The following is an 18,304-nucleotide window of genomic DNA, read 5'->3' as shown; positions in this document are numbered from 1 at the left end:
AGCCATGCACACTAACGCAGTTTCTGGAGCTCTTGATAACTTAGGAAACATTCACACTGGAAAATCAGGCATAAGCCAGCACATCGGTGCAGCACGGCTGACTTTGGAACGTCTGGGGCTCCATGCAGTTATGGTGCAGGGAGAGGCTGGAAATGAGCTCACCAGTCTCCATTCCCTTTTTTACTCTCAGCAATGAAGTATGTGAGAAATACTGATGAAAAGTTTCCTGCAGAGACATCAGGCAAAGAGAGATGGACAGATGAGATGTGTATGTTGACGAAAACTTTTAGAGGTCATTGCATGTTCACAAAATCCCTTGCTCTCACACTCTTGGGATCTTCTTTTCCTTTCTTCCCTTGTGGACTTTAAACAAGCCAGTGTCTCCTTTTCTTTCTTTCCCCAATTCTGCTCCTTCTGACACTGATTTTTGTCTCCATCCTTTCTTTTCCTGTTTCAGGACTCTCCAGGGAGGGCTGGTCAAGGCAGCTGCAGACACTCAGTAACCTCTGCCAGAGAAGCCCTTCAACATCATGCACGTGCATTGCTCCAGATTAATTCTAGTGTGATTAATCATTTCAGGAAGGCAGTGGGGGAGTGGTTTTGTGTCCAAATGAGGGCACTGAATACCAGGATACCTGAGGTAGCTATAGGGGAATGGCAGGTTAAGACAGAAAGTGCACAGGAGACCCCTTATCCTTCTGGAGCAACACCTGGGCGCCAGGCAAGATACCTGAGGGTGTCTAATGGCAGCTATGCTTAGACATAGATTCACAGATTCACAGAGTGGTAGGGGTTGGAAAGGACCTCTAGAGATCAGCTAGTTCAACCCTCCTGCTAGAGCAGGATCACTTAGAGCATGTTGCACAGGATGGCGTCCAGATGGGTTTTGAGTATCTGCAGAGAAGGAGACACCTTGGAAGGAGTTGTAGATTAACCGCCTCACAAGGGAAAGAAGTCCTCAGCACAGCAAAACATTATGCCCTGCAGTCAAGATTTATACTTTAGGAAAATCATTTTAGGCTAAGAAAGCAGAAAGGAAACAGGCAAGGAAACTAATAACCCCGCTTTCATAAAGCATTTATTTTTTTTTATTTGAAAACATTATACAGGCATTACATTGCCACAGCCAGTCCATATAGGAGCATGCAAATATCAAAATGGAGAAAGGTTTGTTCAGCTTTTCGATGCAGGATTTGGGGTTGGGATTTTGTTTGCTTGGTTTTGGTTTTGGTTTGTATTTTCATCTGCGGTGTCAAGATTAGTGTGCTTTATTATGGCATTTAACAATAAAATCCTACCCATGGGGTAAAATTTATATTTGTAGCTAGCTCAGGAATACTAAATGGTTTTAAAAAAAAAAGGAAAGAAAACAATACTACACGCTTGTCAAAATGTTAATAGCACAAGTTAGCAATCTCTACACTATACATTGAAACTTCTTCTTATGACACAGTGGTGCAAAATTTTCAATTGCTTGGTCTATCGTTGTGTGTTTTGAAAGTTTATAGCTGGAACAAAGACAAGGTCTGTCTCCCAGTGAAGGTTTTCATCCAGTAGCAGAAAATTACATCAGTCTTGCTAAGGGCTGCTCAGGGCCGGCAGTATAACAGCATTTCAGTTTGTTCAGGCAAGGAGCTATACAGAGCTAGAGACGTCCTACGCAACACGGAGAGTAGCTGCCGGTTAGATAGCTGAACCTTTGCTGGTGCGTACTGAGGTCTCGAACTGCAGAAAACAAGCAGGTAGAAGTAATGTTTTCCTTTTTACTAGACCTCAGTTTTTCAGTCAACAGTTACTTGTAAAGCTATACTACTGTTTTCCTTGGAGGTCCACCCAGCGCTAGCACACTGGTGCTAATCCAAGTATCCACCTTGTTTAACGGGAGACACAGTGAAGCAGCCTCACTTTGTACATCAAACTCCTCCTGTGCAGGTAACACAGGGGATGGTGGCTGGGCGTAGAGTGTACACTGAAACAGTCATAACTTATTTCCATACAACAGAGCCTTTTAAAATAGCCTATGAAAATTGCTTCGGATGGCACCTCTCAGCCACCCATGGATCGTAAACCCTTGTAAGTAGAAACTCCCAGCCCAGTGACCCGGCTGGGAGATGCCGCCTGCCCAGCTGTTTCTGAGAAGACTCTAACAAACACCTACAAGTTAGTGTCAGAAAAATGAGGAGGGGGAGGTGGAAGTACTACAAACATTTGGCTTAAAAATAAATACTAATAATGAAATTAACTGAAACAATTATGCAAGAGGAAGGAATTGTAAACATGAAACAAACACGCACGCAATCCTCAAGGTTCTCAGACCAACACGGGGACTAATGTTCAGAGAAAGGTATTTAATTGGTATAAAAGGTAGCAAAAAAGACTTGAGATGACAGGTACCCACCAGTGTGCCTCTGTGTACCTGAGGGAGCCATGGTGGTTGTAACCAGAGCCCCTGCTCCTGGGGAAGGTACAAAACCCACCTCAAGTCGAAGCCCTCCCAGGACTTGACCCGAGGATGCTTGCTGGCCTCTGTGCATGAGAGCTTCACCTGACCATGCACTTCCTACCTGGACTTCCACTCTGCACACCTTACCCTGAAGTATCAGGTAATCTTTCATGTGGGGTGGGGTTTTTTTTATTTTTAATTGAATCCCATAGGATTTAGACTCTCCATAATATCTCCAGAATATGGACTCTGTTTCTCTGTGGGAAACTTTTCTTTTTTTTTTTAATCCTCAATGGCTTAAGAGAAAAAGCTTGGAAACATGAGTGCTAAAAAAACTAAACAAACAGAAGGCAGGGGAAAAAAATCATACATTTGTTATGAGTTTAAAACCAAGCCATCTTAGTGGAAGCTTTTGAGCCAGTTTTGGGCATGGTTTGGCAATACTGCAGACCCTTCCCTCAGCTGCAGCAGGATCGTGTCAGACAGCATCCACATGGTGGGACAGAAATTGCCTCTCCTCCTCCTCCACAGCAATAATAAGATACAACATACTTTTGCTGTTTAATAGCATTTTGGCATTTGCCACTTCATGTATATTATGCATACATACTTCTCCCAGTCTGCTTTAGGGAAGTCCCTTCTATATTAAAGCAGAACAGGACTATAAAAGATGAATGTTACCTCAGCAGAAATTCATCCTGCTTGGTTGAACTGTGTGGCCTTTTGAAAATCCAGGGTGCGGACTTTTTTTTTTTTTCTTATTTAAATAGAAATAGGCAAGTTGTATTTTTCAAACATGAAGCCCTACATTTTCACTTGAGACAGACTTCTTCAGCAGAATAACATTCAAATCAAATTCATCTTCTATGCCCACAAGCAAAATATTCATCAACCCTGCTGTAAACTCCATTTTCAAACACAATGAATGTATACACACTTTTACAGCACTATTGTGTACTTCTTAATCTCCTCCTTTCTGAAGATCCTGAAGCATTTTAAAATAATGTGGTCCCATAGCACCCCTGTGAGGTAGGTAAAATATCATTATTCCCATATATACAGATTGGGAAACTCAGCCACACAGAAGGTAAGTCATGCCCAAGATCACGCAGAGATAGTGCAGATCTGTGAATAAAACCAAGCCTTCCTGGGTCCCTCTCCTATCTGCTGGATGTAAGACCATCTGTCCTTCCTTAACTTTGAATTAAAAATGGATGATGGATTTTGAAATAATGGTTTCCTTTTATTGGGTGCTCAGAAGAGCAAACATACAGGCAGCAATGTTTTTTTCATGGTGGTGACTAAGATTTTCCCCATTCTGATAAGGCTCCTGGAGCAGAAGTACAGTTGAGGAGCACAACCTTACCATTTTCACATGTCCCCAGGAATGTAAGAAAACTGCTGAATTCTTGTGCTAGTTTTGTAGTTAATGAAAAATAATTGGCTGCACCCTGCCAGTATGAATGCCTTCATGCTACTGCAGCAACATCAGCAGATGGTCCAGTCTTTCTGCTCACAAATTCCTCACTTAATCTGCCTGATTTTTACAATTTGTGGGTTTTGGTGAAAAACTGACACATTTCTAAATCACTATTGTTAGAATAGTGAACCACAGGAGACTAAGCAAACTAGAACAGCAGAAGGTGCCCTGGATGCACTGAGTATCTAAAATAAGTGCCCTGATCCACATGCTATGTCATCTTACCATGGAGAGGTACAATACATAGGAAACTAGAAAATGTGGTTTTTACAGATTAAAATTTAAAAAGTAAGAAATCTGCATTAAGTCACGACTACAGAGAAACTAACTCCCTGTCACCTGATGCAGAACCTCAGCCGCTAGGAAATCTGCCATGGATCATAGAGAGGTCAATGCTTGAGTGCTTCACTTCTGCAAATATAGAAAGGCTAAAATGCTCGCTTTATACCTATTCCTAGAATAGAGACGGATATTGTAAGTTGTCCCTCCTCTGGATTCATGGAACAGATTACCTAGAAAGGGCAACTAGACAGATGGCACAGATGAATTCATTGTCTTTCCCTCGCCAAATCCAAGGTGCGAGCAAAAATGTGTCAGGGTATCACTACCATCTATTTTGTGCAAACAAACAAATCTTAAGAGAGAAATTAACAGTGACTGCACAAGTGTATTTGCTGTAAAAAGGCGGCTTTTCCACAACTGGTGTGGCTTAGGCATAATATCGCTCAGTGGGTGCAAAAACACCCTTCTATGAATATCTTTTTGTAATTTCAGCTTATATATTGAATATCTTTCACAGGTAGTTTGACATTAACTGATTGATATACAGCAGTTTGTATTGCAAACATGCTGCTCATATTGTAAATGAGGGACTGGCATCTCCTTGCAATGAACACCCTGGAACAAATAATTTGTATTTTTATGAGCTTTCCTTATTTGCTACCTTGCAGCTCACTGGTGTAACTGCACCTGGTAAATACCTTTCTCTATGTACAATACAGAGATAATGGATATACGAGCTCCACTGAATCATCAGTAGGTGATCAACAGCCCTGGGTTTAAGCAACTCTAACATGAGGCTCCTCTTCTGTCTCCTGCCCCAGGCTGGTGTATGTTACTGAAGGCTCCAGCTGGCTGGTGGCTGGCAGGTCTACAACAGGTCCTGAAGGGTTTCGAAACTGCTTGTACACCCGAGGATCCTGGGCTATGTAGGTGGACGTGGAGGAGTAGAGCACCAGCCCAACAAGGATAGTGAAGAATGACAACAAGTAAAGTCCTGAAAACTAAGCAGAAATAAGAGTAGAGTCATTAGACACAGAACCGGTTATCCTGAGCTCATGAAGATTCATAGATCCTTGTTTTGGCATGCACCAAACAGAACAAGCCTCCTGTCACTGGGATGTTGACATTTTATGGGAATATCTCTTTGAAAGTTGATTTGCTCCCATCGGCTCCCCTGTCTTCCGTAACTAACATTGTTTTCCCATGGCCCAGGCATATTAAGTATTGGTCAGGTGGGACTTGGGAAAACCGGGTTGTGGTCACAGATCCAAAACTGATTTTGTCACGCTTTTAGACAAGCCAACTACTTCTCTGAGTCCATGGTTCTCTAGCTCTGGTGTGGGGTCCCATCATCTGCTGTTGCCTGACAGGTGGTGTACAAATCTGAAGTTAATTACAGCTAAACCACATGTCTGTGAAGTATAACACGCTGTTGGTAATATAAAAATATCATTAAATAAACATTTAAATAAGCATTTCAACCATATATACTTTACAAAAATATGTATTTTAATAAAGGCATTTAAAAAGCCCACCTGCAGCTTCTCTTGCTTGTAAACAGAAAGCAGATGCTAGAAGATTTAATGTGAGTTTGGACAGGATGAACTTCAGCTGTGAAACATGCTCTAGGTTGACCTCAAGAGGTTTGAAAGTATGTAGGGAGGGCAGTTAACTGAAAGCTCAAGTACACGTATTTTGGCACACTAGATCACAGGTCAGCCTGAGTTTTCTGACATATCCAGACTCAGTGTGCCTGGACTGAAAATACAACACAAATAACCTCTTTGGCAATACATTAGCCCTTGCAGGTAAAAGCAAAGGCAGGGATTCAAAAGCACAGACCATTAGATAGTAGCTTTAGATGCTGGCTTCCTGCTATGGGGGACACAAAAATGGCTTTAAGCCCATATGACTTGTCTCCTGATCCTAGACTACAAGTTATTTCTTCTTGCATGCTGTGCGTGAGAAGCCATGAAGGACAAATTGCATAGCCAACTTGTTGGTGGGGATATAGAACTGATTTGTACTCAGTGAGACTTTAAAAAGTGCCTGTATTCTTCAACTGTCAGGGATTTCTACTTGAACACCAACAAATAGCTGCAATCTTATTAGCTGCTTCATGAGGTATTTCACTATTTTACATAAAGATGTGGGCAAGTCTGGTTTTTTAATCCTAACTGACTATGCTTTGATGGATGCACAATTTGTTTCCTCTGGATCACTTGGCACAAAATGGATAGATTGGACTATATTACCTTGGAAGCTTTTTAGCAATTCTGCTTTTTATATTTAAAGAAATAATAATTGTGGAGAGAACAAATTTTACGCAAGCTAACTTTGCAGTGATGTTAATTTGCTGCCATTTAATAAACCTACAAAACCTGCGTCCAACTACCCGCCTGAGGAAGAATTCGGCTTTTTTACAGAATCCACAGTATCTTTGAAAGCTTTGGACATCTAACCCATGGTGATATATTTGTATGTGTTTTTGTTTCCCACAGCTAGTATGCACATTTTAGAGGGAAAGCACCATAATGGGGAAAGTTTAAAGTGTGTCAGAAGGATTAAAGGGTTGAGTTCTGCTTTTCATCAGCTGTTAATTGCTTTTTTCCAGGAATATCACCAGGTCTTCATGTGTCACCTGGCAGTATGATTTGATGGAATCATCCAGCTGTCCCACCAGCCACAAAGATAGTGGCGAGCCTCACCCTGCATCCGCTGAAGGATTCCTCCTGTGTGACACAGTTCTGAAAGGACTGTTCAGGCTTAGATCTCCCCCATGTGGCAATCAAACTCAAGTCAACAATTTCAAAGCATTTTCCAAATGATTTTTTCCCCCCATTTTCAGTTCATTTTTGCTGCTAGCACTTCCCTCCACCCCCACCCCCCCACCCTCCATTTCCTCTTTGCACGTGAACTTGGGTACCACTTGGCAGCAGTGGACTTGACTAAGCTAAAGCAAAACTCAGGAGCCAAATGCATCTAGTTTCCCAAACTGGGAACTAGTTCCCTAGTTTCCCACTGTCCTTCCTTCCTACCCTATGCCTGAATTTCTCACCCCGGACAGCCAGCTGGCTTGCTCCACTGTATAATCAGAGTGCCAGCCAGATTTGTGATTGCCTTGTGTCCTGCTGTGAGGAATCTGTGGGGCTTGCAGCAGCTAAATGTGTCCTTTTTCTTGCTCTAGGAACTGCCCAGCCAAAACCAATTCAGTTTTGCTTTAGTTTGTGGCTCCAGCTCTACAGTATTCCTCCTGGCCATACCTCTCGTTCCTCTCTCAGGGGCTTCCTGCCAGTGGGCTCTTTCGCCCGATAATATTCTCTCCATGGCAGTGTGTCCCCCAGTGGCAGCTCTCCAGTCTGGGAGAAGGGGTTTGGACAAAGCAGGGGGAAATCTAAACAAAGGCCTGAGAATCATTTGTCTTTGGTATCTGTGCACAGCTACTGCAGAGACCTGGATCCTGACAGCCCTATAACAATTCCGTCTTTACCTTTCTTAGAATCAAGTTAAGGTGCAGGCTGAATTGTTTTCTGTAGCGGTTCTCTGCAGCACTGAAGTAGAAGGGTTGTTAGTAAGATTAATGTATGAATATATACTGTAGGTATATGAGAAATCTCTGAGCTTTGTCAATACTCTGTCAGATCGACCCAAACCCCCTTGAAATCAATGCGTATTTTCCTTCTAGTAAAACGGCAGTGAATCCTGCAGTGTGATGGGAGGATGCAGACTTAGTTCATCAAATAAAAAAATTGTTGCTCACTGTACTGTGTTCCTTAGACTCTAGCTGAAATCTTTGTATTTATTGAAGATAGGATTTCCAAGCACACTCTACTGCTATGTCTACATGTAAGTTTTTGAAGGTTTCTTTTATCTTGACCTGCAAACCTCATCTGCTGAGATTCACTATTAATAGACAGCCAAAAAGACACGTTCAAAACCAGCACAAAGAGCTATTCCTAAGAAATTAAGTGATAGAAGATCATTTTTCATTGCTACCCTCTACACAACTGCAGTACCAAACTGCAGGCTCTCAGAAAGTGTGTAATTCCTCTCTTTGGCTAAAAAGCTACTTGAGAATGATATTGTGCTTCATTATTCTGACTTATCTCTCACTTTCTGCAGAAACATATTTCCTCTAAGAAAAAGTATTTTTAAAATATCCAGATTTGTACGTCTCTCCAAATCCTTCTTCCCTCCATGCTAAACAGGATAACGGTAAGCTGTTCAATGAATAACACGGTCAGAAATTGTTTAGCTCAGATTAGCCAATGGGTGTCACACACCCTAGAGTAAGTAACTAGGAAAATAACTCATGTTTCTATATCATTAAATAGTTTCACTATAGATTTTGAATATAGACATGTAGGCACATCTGTATACAAGCACTGTTTTGAAAGGGCAGGCAATGGCCTCCGTTGCCCTCAGCAGGGAGAGCCAAAAGGACTGTTGTGGTTTAACCTGGCAGGCAGCTAAGATGATGACACAGCTGTTCGCTCACTCCCCCCACCCAGTGGGATGGAGGAAATAACCGAAAAAAGGTTAAACTCATGGGTTGAGAAAAAGACAGTTTAATAGGACAGAAAAGGAAGAGAATAGTAGTAGTAGTAGTAGTAGTAGTAGTAGTAGTGATGATGATGATGATGATGATGATGATGATGATGATAAAAGAATATACAAAACAAGTGATGCACAGCACAACTGCTCACCAACCGCTGACTGATGCCCAGCTAGTTTCCGAGCTGCAGTGCTCCTTGGCCAGCTTTCCTCAGCTTATATATGTCATATGGTACGGCATACCCATTTGGCCAGTTTGGGTCAGCTGTCCTGGCTGTGCCCCCTCCCAGCTTCTTGTGTACCTCCTGCAGAAGGCTCATGCCTCCTTGCTGGCAGGGCCCAGGAAGCTGAAAAGTCCTGGACTTAATTGTAAACACTGCTCAGCAACAACTAAAACATCAGTGTGTTATCAACATTCTTCTCATCCTAAATCCCAAACACAGCACTATACCAGCTGCTAGGAAGAATATTGACTCTATCCCAGCTGAAACGAGGATAATCATGCAGTTTATTGAGAGATCAGATGACTTTGTGATTAAATCAATGATTTAACACTCTTGAGTCATGAGATTGATTTTCAGCCTACGAATTTCTTTTGTGAATCAAAATTATTTTAGATGACCCTCAGTTTCTTACCCATTTAAAAGAGACAGTAACGCTTGGTTACTGAATAAAGATAGTTTTGCAGAATAAAAATGGGAAATAGGGATGTCATCCTCTCAAGAGAAGGCAGAGACCTCCTTTGCAGAGAAAAACTGTCTTAGTTACAATAACTTTTCAGATTTCATCACTGACATGAAAGTCCTCTGCCAAAACTTACTGAGTAGTCAAATCAAATAGTTAAATCAGCCCTACAGCCCATGGCTGCTCCACTCTGACATCTGGGTGTCTATAAATGTTTTCCCAACCAGAAGTATTCAATATGGAACACACAAATTTACAAACATTAAAAGACTAGGAAAATGTAAAAAACATGTCTTCTCTAGACATTATTTAGTCCCTGCATTGAAAATAGCTTACACTAAACTACCATTAATTTTCAGTGTATAAAAAGCACATTTTAGGTGCCTGTCAGTTTGAAGGTAAACAGACAAAGCAAAACCTAACCTAATGTAACAAGATAACATGTTTAACAAGATTTGTTCAGCCTATCAAAACCCGCATTGATTCTGTGTGAGTGGTGTTTCTGGTATTTAAGAGATGTTCCTTAGGGACCCGGTACTTGAATGCATTCTCCCAGCAAGGCTTAGCAGAAGAGTTAATAGCTTCTGATGGCCTAACGGCAGGAGCAGGGGTCTTGCTCCTTGCTCCAACATGTGCTACTGCCATATGAACCTGCCAGAAACCACGGCACCAGTATGGTCTAGCTGACCGCAGAAAATATATGGTGAAATCAGTCTGACTTTCTGTTATCCATGCACAAATTCTTTTACATTACAAGAGAATAGAACCCAAAGATGTCTGCAGTGGTTTTGTTTTGGTTTGGTTTGGTTTGTTTTTAAATAAAATACCTTACAGCAGTGCTACATACAATTGTGGATGAAGTTTACAAAACCCATTTGAAGTATTTTTGTTCCAAGTGAATCAAAATCAGGCATTTTGAGAGTAAGTCAAGCATCACAAGATTTCTAAAATAAAGCAGAACAATGTAAAGGTATCTGATAACTTAAGATTTTTCAAAATCCAGAATGAACAATTAAGCCTTTCAAAATTTACTCCCCACTGTTTCTTATCCACTGCTTCTTACCATCTCTCTGTGCAAACTTGTACTTCATACATCCTTAAAACGCTACGGCTAAAACACTACTACTATTTCCACTTGAGAGTCTTGTGCTTTAAAGTAATCCAGTTGAAAAGATAGGTGTAAAATAAACTTCTTGCTGGGAGAGCAAACATTGCATCTGATGTCATGGTCTAGAATAGTGATAAGACAATGACAGTAGAAGGAAAAAAGAAAGGAAAACTGTTCAGAAGGCAGTAAAATCATGCCAGGGTCTGGAGAGAGCGAGTTGTTCTTCAGTACACGGCTCACGAATTTAGAGGGGAAAGCAGGAAGAAAGGGCATCGCTGTATCACTGCACTGACTGACTGCTGGAGGGGGAATCTGCAGACAAGCAGTTTTGACTGACACAGATGCCCACACCCACGTTACCACTGACACTAGGGGAAAACGATATCCAAAGTGACAAAACCAGACAGATGTGAGTCTGCAGAAAAGCCCACACACACTAACTCAGTCATTTGCTAATTCGGGTTTTACACTCAGCTATCATGATAATGATCATGACCGTTATTACAATGGTTATGAAAACGCAAATTCTCTTTTACTGAGTCCATTGAACTGGAAATAGTCTGCAGGAGCAGACTACTGGAGCTGCACGCTCCAACTCCATTTGTATTTCACAACAGCAGCCGTAGACTGAATCTCTTGGTAGGTAATATGAAGCTCAGCTCCTAGCCTATGGCAACCTAACCATTCTTTTTAAGTCTTTAAAAGGAATTTTTTGTTGTATGACTAACTGAAAATTTAGAATTGTCATGTTTCATATATTCAGTGATAAAGTATGAAATGGAATAACCACCTTTTCCCCTACCTCCTCTAGAAATTCTCCACATTTAATTAATAAAGAAATCAGGTCTATTGATTCAAATTTTAAACCTTAGAGAGAAGCGATCTCCTCAGAATTGCACTGATGAAGAGGGACAAAAATGTACGTATCAGCTGGAGTTCACTTAGTCCCATATTTCTGTGGACAGCCTCCATGCTCTCCAGAGAGGCAGCTCCCACCAACATCTTATTCCAATCAGTGGGTCCGTGCAGTCAGATGAACCTCTCTGTTTTCCAAACTAATTCAGTTTGTAGCATAGGCTGCACAGCCCATCACAGCTCAGGCCAACAGGGGATCCTGCACTGACTTATGTCTTTTCCCCCTGGGTAATTTCACACATGAGTACCTGAGCGGACTGAGCGAAGGGAGTTAAAACCAAATTTCTCTCAATATCTTTTATATAGCAAACAGACATTTCCACTCGATTTGATGAACTGATCAAGAGACTGAGCTTCTTTTCACACTGTTTTCTATTTTTGCCTCCAATATAGCAAATGAAGTTCACCGTGACCAAGTGCAGAAGTTGCGCTGTGGGATGCACACACTCTTCAGCCAGCAGCAGTGCCAGGAAGGGTGAGGGCTCTGAGAGCTATAAATTCACACAGTGCTTTCACTTGCATAGCTGGATATTACAGACATATTACTTTATTAATAGGAACAGGAGGCAGCATCCTAGTTGTAGCTCATATTGCTCTCTGGTGACTCCCTCAGCTCAGATCCATGAGGGTCTGGACAAATTTGTCTTAGGCCAGGACTCTGACTCACTCAGACTATTACTGACAATTTTTGTCCCAGCCTGCAAGGAAGACGTCCCTTTGGGATTCAGGGTCTGCCCTGCTCTTTATCAGGAGAGCGATCTGCTGGTTCAGACTCAATTACTGCTGTCTACCTTCAGAGGTGACAGAGAAAGACCCAACTTTCAGCTGATCACTGATCCCAGGTGGGAGTTATGGGCAGAATATTTCCTAGGAATATGTAGACATCTTTCCAAACAGACGGCAGAACTAAGCTCTAGGCACATGATGATACATCTTTGTCATCGGTAGAAATTGGGGCAGCCACCAACAGTGAAGCACGGTATTTTGTAAAACCCGAATGGCACCAAACACCAGAAGGGCTGCTGTGAGTTTTCCAGACTGCATTCGAACAGATAAAACTGATCCACCTGAAGCTTTATATGTCCTGCCAGATCTCTCAGAGATCTTTAGAGATTCCTAAAGGGACTGTCCTGGTTTCAGCTGAGAGGGTTGATTTTTCTTCGTAGTAGCTAGTGTGGGGATATGTTTTGGATTTGTGCTGGAGACAGCACTGATAATATAGAGATGTTTTTGTTCTATGGACCTGTTGTTGAGCAGTGTTTACGCGGGGCCAAGGCCTTTTCTGCTCCTCGCACTGCCCTGCCAGCGGGACGGCTGGGGGTGCACAAGGAGTTGGGAGGGGACAAAGACAGTACAGGTGACCCAAACGAGCCAAAGGGGGTATTCCATACTATGTGACATCATGCTCAGCATAAAAGGGGGCTAGCCGGGGAGGGGCGGCAGCAGCTTCAGGACGCGTAGCTCGGGGACAGTCCGGTTTCGGGGCAGGTCTGAGCGTGCGGTCTGAGTTGTACGGTCCTCGGGTGAGAAACTGCATTCTGTATCACCAGTTTCGTATACTCTGTTAAGTACTGTTTTGTTTTGTTTTGTCTTGTCTTCCCCTCTCCCTTTGCAATCCTAGTAAACTGTCCTTATACCAACCCACCAGGTCTTGTCTTTTTCCTTCCCATTCTCCTCCCCATCCCACTGGGGGGGGGGGGGGGGGGGGGGGGGGAAGTGAACAAGCGGCTGCGTGGTGCTCAGCTGCCGGCTGGGGTAAAACCACGACAGGGACCCAAACCACTAAGATATGGTTTAGCATGCCTTCTCAGGTCTCCAACTGCAGGAGCTTGAATCCCTGAGTAGAAACGTTGGCTCTCTGGCTGAGAAGGGTACCAAGGGGTGCTAACTTCTGGGCAGTCAGTTTGTCCATTACCAGCAGGATTGCATTATCTTCACACTTTAATGACCTCCAGCTATTTCCAAGGCAAGCTGTGAGGATATAGTCTTAAGTGATGATGTAAGGTCCTATCGTGCCCTTTGAACTCAGCTGGGATGCAAAGTGAAACGTGTCGCTCCTTCTTCCATATCTTTTTTTTTTTTCTTTGCTGTCCATTGGCAGTCACATAAGAAGTTTTTCACTGGATGAAGCAGGCTTGAGCTGCAGGACATGTCCCAACACATCATTGTTGCTCATGCCAGCCAGAACCCAAAACAAGAAGCATCTGGCTTGCTCCAATGACAGTGAAAACCTGACATCAGCCTCTTTGCCATTTGGTCAAAACAAAGAAGCCAAAGGAAGTTTCGCCTCCGTCATTTCATGCATGAGAGAAAAGCCATACTCCTCAATTCCTGCTGCCTGCTTGCATCCTCAATGTGCTCTAACTCAGATGAAATGCTGCCCGTTACTATGGCTAATCAACTCCTGCTTATACTGAATTGCAAATGTTGCATAGAAATTGTGATGTGAAGTAATCATGTGACACATTTTCTCTATTTTTCCAGTTGATTTTCAAAGATTCTGTACAAGTGCTTGCATGTTTTACTGTAGGTAAAACATAGCAGTCCATGCTTTCTGTCTTATAGCAGCACACACTTTTTCCATCCTTGCATGGTATTTGCTGGTGGGCACAGTTTAACTGGTAAGCCTGTGGTGAGTGGGCAAGTCCTAAGCTCTTAGATGCTGACGTTATCTATACTGGAGAAAAAGGAGGAGGGGGTTAACAGAAAACTGTCATTACAAATTCTGTTAAAATTTGGGAAACAACTTAGTTTTCCTGGAATTCACTGGTGGAATAAAACAAACTTATTGAGAAAACAGATAGCATTTGCAGAAATCTATCTGAGGCTGATGTAGGCTCCTGTAAGGCAAATACTGGTTTTGCACAAATCTGCATGATTTCATGCTTCTCAAATGGTATCATCGGAAAAATATCATAATAGGCTGTCCTTTCTAAATACATGCCTGTTAGGGCAAAATGTTTGTGTGAAATGGCTTATCTTCCTTTCCTGGGTGCCAGGAGAGATGGGAATGCTTCTTTCTCTTCTGTTTCCCTTTGCTGCCTCCACCATCAGAGGTGGAGAAAAAATGAGCCTGTGTTCAGTACCCCTGCAGTACCAGCAGTCTGTCTAATTAAAAAGTGCAAGGTAGAATGAGTCCTGCAATCTGTTTTAATCTTATCTTATCTACATAGGAAAGAGATTTTTATGTGAAGTTAAAACACTTACATTGCACTGCTCTAATTTCCTGTGAGCAACCTGACTGTGGGATAAAGGGGCTTCATTTCTGGTTATTTTATATCAATCACTTGGCAAGAGAGTGGTAAAGCTGTTATCCTTTTAAATGTTCTTAATGCTACAAGGAAGAGCACAACAGAAACGCTTATAAAAATAAAAACAATTCCTCCTCCCCACTTTTACCTTTCAATATTCTTTGCTGGTTTGCTCTATCAGCTCTCAGTTGCCGTGTGTCTTTCTGGTTTTGTGTGTAAGTATTTAATATAGTAGCACCTGTCTGCTGTACTCGATTCTGTATTACTGTATATGAGGCTAACTGTGTTCAATGTGTTCAAAACCAAGGTTACAATAATTGATTCATCTTGGATCCTTTGTTTATATTTTCCTGCTGAATTTAACAATATATTCCTGCAGTAATGCTCTCCTAGAATGGCTTTCTTTTCTCTCAGCCATACAAATGGGGAGCACTCCCATTCTGAGAAACAAGGAATATGCAGCTGTGGTTACCCTTACCACGAGGGACTATGCAAGCTGTCTGGAGGGAGTGTCACACGGCTGTTTTGCATTGGGGTTCTCCGTGGTCTGGCATGCTTGCTGCAGGCAACGTAAGGCCAAACTCCAGGAGCTCCAAGAGCTCTCAACCAAATCAATTCACGACAGGCACATGAGGGAATCACAACAGAGAGCATGTCCTAAGGCTTTGAATCCAAACCCCGTTACTGTGTATAGCCAGATCACATATTCCATCTGGCAAATACACCCTGTCCTCCTGCAAGCATTATTAGGGTTTTTGTCCACTCCTCCTAATCTATTTGAAGTCTGTTCTGGAACCTTCCTGCTATGATCACCAAAAAGTCCCCCTAATTTGTATTCCAAATTTATGCTTTCTCAGTTTTCACCTGTATGTTCTTACGCCTTTAGCTCAAATAATTCCCCTTTCCTCCCTGTGAATTTATAGATTAATTTATATATGTTGAGGTATCATAGTCCCTCTCAGTCCATCAGAAATCAAAGCTATGGTACATACAGCAAATATTCTTTAGGATTTGCACATTCAGTATGTTGTTAGAAGATGCATACTTACTCTGTCAAAGCTTGAAGCAGATAAGAAAAAGCTCTGGTGGCCCTCTTGGGCTGACCAAAAATCTCCAGAGCTACAGCTAGCAAAGTGCTGTCGTGAGATTATAAATTGTCCCATCCTATGGCATTAGCACTTCTCCATCAATACTAGGAGTACCTAGACTGACACATTTGGAAACAACTTTGTCACAACTGCGCTCAAATTCCTCCCATCTGTTGCTACAGACATTAGTTCGCACTTTGTGCTTCATAGCATTTCTCAATGTCATCCAGGTATTGTTGCCTGATGATTTTAAACCTTCTTCCTACTGAGGGTGCCAAAGCTATTGCTACAGTCACTACACAGAACCAGTCTTCAGACCAACTCTTTGGGACCTCAATCAGTGAGCTCCTTCTAGCAAGCTGGTTCTCTCTCAGCACATTGCCTTGTCCTTTATCCTCATTAGCCAGCTTCTTACCTAGCTTCCAATCTCTACAGTGCTAATTCTGTTCCTTAGCTTAAGTGGTAATTTTCTACGCTGCACTGTACAAAAGCCTTACAGATTAGATCTACCATTTGACTTCTGTCTCCAAAAATCTGTTACATTATCAGATAGACATCAAATTCAGATTGGATGATTTACCTTTTGTGAACCAGGTTGCATTTTATCCAATTTTCCATTTATCTCCATGTCCCTAATTATTCCTTCCTGGTGTCTACTTCTGATTTTAGTTTATTGCCTACTTCATACAGAATTCTTCCAACTGTCTATATTCCGAGGATTGAAAGTAGTCAGATTATTGTGTTGTGTTTCTACTTCTAATGTGGTAATTTCCATTTCTATTAATTATCATTCATAGTCTCATATTTAACTCTCACCTTTACTGAATGTGACAGAAGTTCCTGATTTCATTTTGCTGCCAAATTACAGGTTGTTTAATTTTGCCCTCTGTTGTCTTTGCGTAGTGAAACTATTTCTTCTCTTCATAAACAAGAACATTTTGTTGTTTGTTTCACTTCTTCATTGCCAAGATTGGTTTATCTTTTACAGCAATTACTCTTTTTCACCTGCACAGTAGCAGTTTTCTTTTATGATTATTCTTTATTCCTTGTTTTCACTGTATTTCTAACAATATTTTTTAAATGGATGGTTTGTCCAGTTGCATCTGGAGCTCTCCCCTACAAGTTCTCCTCTTGAACTTAAGATACAAAATCCAGATTACTTTAAGTCAGAGCTATTTTAAATTTCCTTCAAACCATTTATGAGCCTGTTAAACACCTGAAAGAGCAGATACTCTTGCTTGCTAAACTTAACACATGCAGGTGGTGGGAATAACTCTGGAAGTTTACTCCAGTTAATTAAGGTAAGTTGTTTAGCAGCACTGCTGATGACAAGCATCTACCCCATATCAGGGGTTTGAAAGCTTCCAGTTTAGTGGGAAGTGGGAGTTTAAAAAAAAAAAAAAGATGCTTTTTTTGAAGACTTTCTAGCAGTTAATAATACCCTACTGCTTAGATTGAAAGCATGTAGAAGTGATGTCTACATAACATGTAGATGTTATGTCTGCCTGTTGACCCATTCCTTCATTTTGGTAGGAAATAGAAGGTTATTTGGATGCTTTAACCCCGTATGTCTGTAGCTTTCATTGATTTGGCTGGTAGGAGGCACAACTGGAGTCAACACTTCAATCCAGTTAGTTAATCAAAACAGATAAATTAATTCCTTTCCAATTTTATGTATATTTCTTCCTGGTGGCTCATGGACCATGTGGATGGCCAGGCATTATTCTTAACACACTTCTTAAATATTCTACCTTCTTTCCCAGTCACTTCTGGAAACAAGGACTTACTCAATTCCATAAGAAATCTCCAAATTTATAATACAGCTATTTCATTTAACCCTTACCATTTGCTTTCAAAGATCAGTCTGTCTACATCTCTGGGAAACTTCTAGCCTTTGTTTCCATATGCTAAGGTAGAAATAGCATTCAGTTTGAAGAATCATAATTTGGAAATCTTTGTAGGTTTTCGGTAATTGAACCTTATTTAAGCTTCTGAATGCAGCTGCTGCTTTGCTAATTCATGACCTTTTTTTTTGCTGTTTCCTCTGGGTTGCAAATTATTGCTGAGGTTTGTAACACATTCATTGTACTCCCTTATCTTCAAAAGGGACTTGGGAAATGCTGAGGTTCCACTTAACTCCTGACACTACCCCCCCCCCCCCCCCCAATAATTATGAAACTAAGCCTCCTGGTCTTTGTTTTCATATTCATTGAGTATCATTTAGAAAAAGTATGTTGTTGGTAAGATCCAGCTCTTTTAATAGGATGTCTTTGGTATGTTTTTCTGTTTGTGCTTTTTCTTGTAATAAAGAAAGTATTTGTTACAATATTTTTTGCTTTCTGCAGTTCATTTAAACCACTTTCTTGTTCTCTGTTGTTATGCACTTGTATTGCTTCACTCCCCCAAATTTCCTTTTTCAGCCCATGCTCAGCAGCACCTTTAAAACCCATATGGTTTTGTTGAAGATTTGTCATTCAAGAGTTAGTTATTTCCAATAAC

At 41.5% G+C, this 18,304-nt stretch overlaps 1 protein-coding gene across 1 annotated transcript in view; it reads right to left on the bottom strand.

Annotated features, from left to right (window-relative positions):
* Nucleotides 1-943: 943 nt before the first annotated feature.
* SLC35F1 (solute carrier family 35 member F1) overlaps nt 944-18,304 on the bottom strand; it is a 259,717-nt gene continuing 242,356 nt past the window's right edge. Inside the window, exon 8 of the mRNA XM_075747977.1 lies at nt 944-5,206. Coding sequence (XP_075604092.1) covers nt 4,982-5,206 — 225 coding nt within the window. The 3' untranslated portion in view covers nt 944-4,981. The remainder of the gene's footprint in view (nt 5,207-18,304) is intronic.

This window comes from Balearica regulorum, chromosome 3 (assembly GCF_011004875.1).
Source record: "Balearica regulorum gibbericeps isolate bBalReg1 chromosome 3, bBalReg1.pri, whole genome shotgun sequence".
Taxonomy (NCBI): domain Eukaryota; kingdom Metazoa; phylum Chordata; class Aves; order Gruiformes; family Gruidae; genus Balearica; species Balearica regulorum.
The sequence above is the reverse complement of the archived record's forward strand: the minus strand, read 5'-3'. Positions and strand labels throughout refer to the sequence as shown.